General features: G+C 38.4%; 2 protein-coding genes across 2 annotated transcripts; both read right to left on the reverse strand.

Moving 5' to 3' along the window:
• Window positions 1–641: 641 nt before the first annotated feature.
• Window positions 642–1235, reverse strand: LOC106880240 (protein FAM200A-like). The gene has a single exon (XM_014930108.1). The coding sequence runs from the start codon at window positions 1233–1235 to the stop codon at window positions 642–644; it is 594 nt and encodes a 197-aa protein (XP_014785594.1).
• A 513-nt stretch (window positions 1236–1748) lies between these two features.
• LOC106880232 (zinc finger BED domain-containing protein 5-like) lies at window positions 1749–2138 on the reverse strand. Its single transcript, XM_014930098.1, has one exon. The coding sequence runs from the start codon at window positions 2136–2138 to the stop codon at window positions 1749–1751; it is 390 nt and encodes a 129-aa protein (XP_014785584.1).
• Between the last annotated feature and the right edge of the window lie 3294 nt (window positions 2139–5432).

The raw sequence follows: 5432 nt of genomic DNA on the forward strand, positions 1-5432 counted from the left end.
TAATTTGGATCAATCCAAAGCTTTCGACAGGGTAGAACATCGATACTTGGAGATTGTCCTCATAGCGGCTGGTTTCGGTCCCGTCTTCCGCGCCTGGATAGCTGCTTTGTACAAAGGCATCCGTTCAGTAATTCGCGTAAAGGGACATCTATCGAGACCCTTCGACATTGCACCTTCGGTCCGTCAGAGTTGCCCCCTCTCGTCGCTTCTATACGTATTGACTCTGGAGCCACTACTGCGGAAGCTGGCGACGCTGAGGGGCATCCCGCGAGAATTGGGATGCGCGACAAGCGTTTCTGCATACGCGGTGCGGGACGAGCGTGTCTGCATACGCGGACGAAGTCACCGTCATAGTGTTTAACCCAGTGCTTTTCAACCTTTTTGCTGGAGCGAAACCCCAAGGAAACATTCAACTGGCTCGAGGAATCCCTGTGCAATAATTCAATTGTCTTATGCAAAAAAAACAGCATTTAAATAATGAAATGAAAATACTCATGTTCAGATTTATTTACAATAAAAACACAAACTGTAAAAAAATTGTCACGTACATATGCAATTTTATTCTTGCATCTACAGTTATTATCAAAACATGTATTAAAAAACTTTAGCTTGAATAGATTACATTTATTCTCATCAAAAACTCAATGAGAAACTTGAGCCTGGTGTTTCTTGCACAACTCTTTAAAATTGGGTCGTGTTTTTGATAGACACACACGAAGTTCATCTTCCACAGACAGCAATTGTGCTCGCTTCTTGTGCTTGATAGTTGTCAGGGCTGAAAATCCAAATTTACACAAGTAGGAGGTTGAAAACTGCACAAGAAGTCGCAGCACTTTCTGGGCAATTGCAGGATATTCCTTTTCAACCAGCAACCAAAATGCAGTCAAGTTAAGCTCAGAATGCTTCAACTTTAATGTTCTGTCATTTAAAACACTGACAAGTTCTTCTTCTGTTAATGTGAATTGTTCTTCAAATGGCTCAAATTCCACAAATGAATTTCTAATCCAGTCATACTGGTCAACAGATATCGATGGAAAATATTTGCCAGCATTTGTTAACAAAGTGTGCAAATGGTTCAAAATCAGTAGCGCAATTTCTTGACAATTCCTTTTAAAAACACTTGGAAACATTTCCAAATTTCCTGCAGCTATGCGTTTCTTCCATATTGTCAATTTCTTCTGAAAAGCATTTATTTTGTCAGTAGAAGACAAGATATTTTCCTTCCTGCCCTGCATGCCATTGTTCAAGAGGTTTACCTCATGAAATATATCCTGTCATTGCAGAGGAACCATCTGTACAAATACCAACTCAATTTTTCCAGTTCAATCCACAATACTCTAAATATGAATTCAAAACATCAAATACATTTTGTCCTTTTCTTGTTTCTGGCAACTCTTTGCAACACAGGAAGTCTTCTACAATAGCTTCATCATTAATAAAACGAACAAATACAAGGAGCTGTGCTTTACCAGTGATGTCTGTACTCTCATCAACTTGAAGTGCAAACAACTTATATCTCGGTATTTTTGCCTTAATATTGCACTCAATGTCTCATGATATGTCTTGAATACTTATTATGTTGTCAGAAAGTGGAATTTTATTTAGTTCTAATACAGCATCTTCTCCAAACATTGTCCTCACTATTTCCTGGCATGCAGGTAAAATTACAGTTTCAGCGATGGTATGAGATTTCAGTTTTCTTGCAACTATCTCCGCCACAGCATAACTTGCTTCTTGTCCTTTGTCACTCAACTTGAACTTTTTGGCAAACATAGAATCTTGCTTTTATTAAATGCCAATTCTCTTTTAAAATATTGCTCATTTTTGCCTGACAACTCTGGACGTTTAGTTGTTAAGTGTCGTTTCAGGTTGCCTGGTGCCATAGCACTATTAGCCAGCTTCTCCCCACAAACAGTACACAAAGGTGAAGGGCAGTCTGGGTTTCCAGTCCAAGTAAATCCCAGAGCTATGTAGTTTTCACAATATTGACGAACTTTTAGTTGCAAGTTAATTCCACCCTTTCTTGGTAATTTCGACGAGACAGCATCACTGTCAGTGGCTGCGGCTTCAACAGACTGCCTCAGACCCTGCGTCTCTTCATCTGCATCTAACTTACGTTTTTTCAGAAATCTATCCATACTTGTAAGGCTGTAAGCAGAATTGTATATATATAAAAGCAAACCTAATAGTGGCAGGACAAAATGATCTTTAAAGTGTAGCGAGTCTAATGATGTAAAATTTAGCTTTTTTATTAATGTTTTTTTTAGTAATAGGTATTTGATTATATTTAAACAATATGCAGATAATAATAAAATAGATTTTCGGATTTGAATTTAAAATGTCGTTTATTTGTTCATTGTTCTAATTTAGAAATTTGTAAGGAATTAATATTTATGCATATTTACATATCCTATAATTTAGTATCAGTTTCCCTATTTCTTATTTTTTTTCTACATATGCAATTCAACTCTCGAATTTTATAATCTTAACATTTGACCAAATATTAATAGATGTCATACAAGAAAAACATTTTACAAAAACGCCTTTTAAAAAGCTAAAGATCGTTTAAAAGGCGGATTAACAACACCTAAATGGCTTACGCAGTTAAAATGTTTCTTCCAAATATAGTCACTCGTATTTTACAAAAGAAAACTAAATCATCATCTAAGCTGGCATGCAACTCGTAGATGTGCACGTACATGTACACACCAAGGATCAGGGTCATCTACGCTGGTGTGTAACTCGTAGATGTAGACGTAGGCCTAACATGTACACACATATCTGCACAGGAGAATTAAAAATTACTGTCGATTTTAGCATTTATGTAACTTCTTGCGGAACTCCTGGACTGTACTGGCGGAACCCTAAGATTCAGCGGAACCCTGGTTGAAAACCACTGGTCTAGCCAGAAGCACATCGAGCTGGTCGGTAACAGGAGCGAAAATCAACCGGGAAAATTCAGTGGGCTTGCGGCTCGACACCTGGAGAAGCAAGCCCATGCCGTCCACAAGCATCTCCATCGTAGGACGCTGGCCCGACGGTCCAGTCGAGTTGCTCGGGGTCTGGTTTGGTGCGGACCTCCAAACAGAGAAGAACTGGAACGAGATAATGAGTAGGGTGGTCACTCTCGCCTGGCAATGTGCCGAGAGGAAGCTGTCCCTAAAAGGTCGGGAGGAGGTGGTGAACACGTACATCGCTTCCGTCATCTACTACTGCCTGACCGTCGTGCCTTGTCCCGACCCTACCAAAGTCGACCTCGGCTATAGTAATCGTTTCTAATTTAGACAGAAGGCTTGTAATTTTTGAGAAGAGATTTGTCGATAATATCGACCCCAATACTTAACTGGTATTTTATTTTATCGACTCATCGATAAAAGTTATCGATAAGTACCAGTCATCACTGGGGTCAGGAATTTCGGGAGATGGGGGTGAGTCGATTACACCAACCCCGGGGCGCAACTTGTTCTTATTTTATCAATCTCCTCAAGGATGAAAGGCAAAATCGATCTTGGTGGAAACTGAATTGAGAACGTAAAGATGGACGAAACACTCATGTTTTAATATTAATTTTGATTTCAAATTTTGGCACAAGTTCAGCAATTTCGGGAGATGGGGGTGAGTTGCTTACATCGACCCCAGTTCTCAACTGGTACTTATTTCATCGATGTCTGAAGGATGAACAGCAAAATCGACCTCGACGGAAATTAAACTAAGAATGTAAAAACCTACAAAATGCCGTTAATTAATATTAATATTGATCACTGTTATAGTGTCAGTCATCGATTCAGTCGATCTCTGATAGATTTGCATAAATGAAAAGATGTAGTCTACGTTAGTATTACCACTACTTCTATATTTAGAATATATGTCATGTCTTCTGGTATTGTGAATATCTAATGTTCATATTGGTCGACAATACATGTCAGGATGGCTCTTAAGTCACAACATACAACTCTTGGTTAAAGAAGCAGCTAGCACATGTATATACATATACATGCACACACACACACACACTTACACAAGCAGATGCGTACAAACATACAGATTCACACACACACGCTTGTGTATATATATATGTGTGTGTGTGTGTGTGTGTGTGTGTAATTTTATAAATAATATGAATCACACACACATATAGATGATATATATATATATATATATATATATATATATATATATATATATATATATATATATATACACACACACAATATATATAATATATATATAATATGCATATATTTGTAATGTATATAAATATATGAATATATATGTATATTTATTTATGCATATATATCTATATCAATATACATGTTTATCTAGATACACACATATACATATATGCACACACGCGCGCGCGCGCGCATACGCGCACACACATACACATACTCGCATTCAATAAAGCGTTGTAAAAAAAAAAAATCTTTTTTCTGATTCTGATAATTCTTCCAAAACCTGTAAATTTAATGTTTTTTTTTTTTAAAACAGAACCAGACCCATATATCTATATATATATATATTCCTGTTGTGCCTGATGTTGTGCCTATCTTACAATTATTGAAGCGATGTTGTTATTGTTGCATCGTTGTTTACTACCTTTTATTCCCTACTACTACTACTACTACTACTACTACTACTACTACTACTACTACTACTACTACTACTACTACTACTACTACCAGCACCAGCACAAGCACCACCACCAGCACCACTACCACCACCAGCACCACCACCACCACTACTACTACTACTACTACTACTACTACTACTACTACTACTACTACTACTACTACTACTACTACTGTGAGCTTCTGCTCTCGCCTCTGCTACGTTCGCTGTTAGAATCACGATTGAAATAACTACGATGTAGTCTGTCTGTCTGTCTGTCTGTCTGTCTGTCTGTCTGTGTCTCTGTCTGTCTGTCTGTCTCTCTCTCTGTGTCCTTTTCCAGTCGATTTTCATGTGCGTGTCTTTCATCTCTCCCTAAACTCAACTCTTGTCCATACAGTCACTCCTGCTTTTATTCTCTCTCTCTCTCTCTCTCCCCCTCTCATTCACTCTCTTTCACTATTACTTTCTGCCTTTCGGTTCCTGCTCTTTCTCCGTCCCTCCTTCCCTATACGTTCTCTACTTCTTCCTCGCATGCTCGCCATCCTATCCGACATCTCCCGTATAACTGCAGTTCGCTCAACCTATAACTAAAGAGTCGCCTTGCTAGCTTCAGCATCTGCACAAACGCAATCGATAGTAGTCTGTTATTCATTCATTCATTCATTCATTCATTCATTCATTCAATCATTCATTTCTCCTTCTTCTTCTTCTTCTTCTTCTTCTTCTTCTTCTTCTTCTTCTTCTTCTTCTTCTTCTTCTCCTCCTCCTCCTCCTCCTCCTCCTCCTCCTCCTTCTTCTTCTTCTTCTTCTTCTTCTTCGTT

This window comes from Octopus bimaculoides, chromosome 5 (genome assembly GCF_001194135.2).
Source record: "Octopus bimaculoides isolate UCB-OBI-ISO-001 chromosome 5, ASM119413v2, whole genome shotgun sequence".
NCBI classification, from domain to species: Eukaryota; Metazoa; Mollusca; class Cephalopoda; order Octopoda; family Octopodidae; genus Octopus; species Octopus bimaculoides.

Coding starts and splice junctions, on each gene's coding strand:
- LOC106880240 (XM_014930108.1), bottom strand. CDS start 1,235: ATGCAGGGCAGGAAGGAAAATATCTTGTCTTCTACTGACAAAATAAAT.
- LOC106880232 (XM_014930098.1), bottom strand. CDS start 2,138: ATGGATAGATTTCTGAAAAAACGTAAGTTAGATGCAGATGAAGAGACG.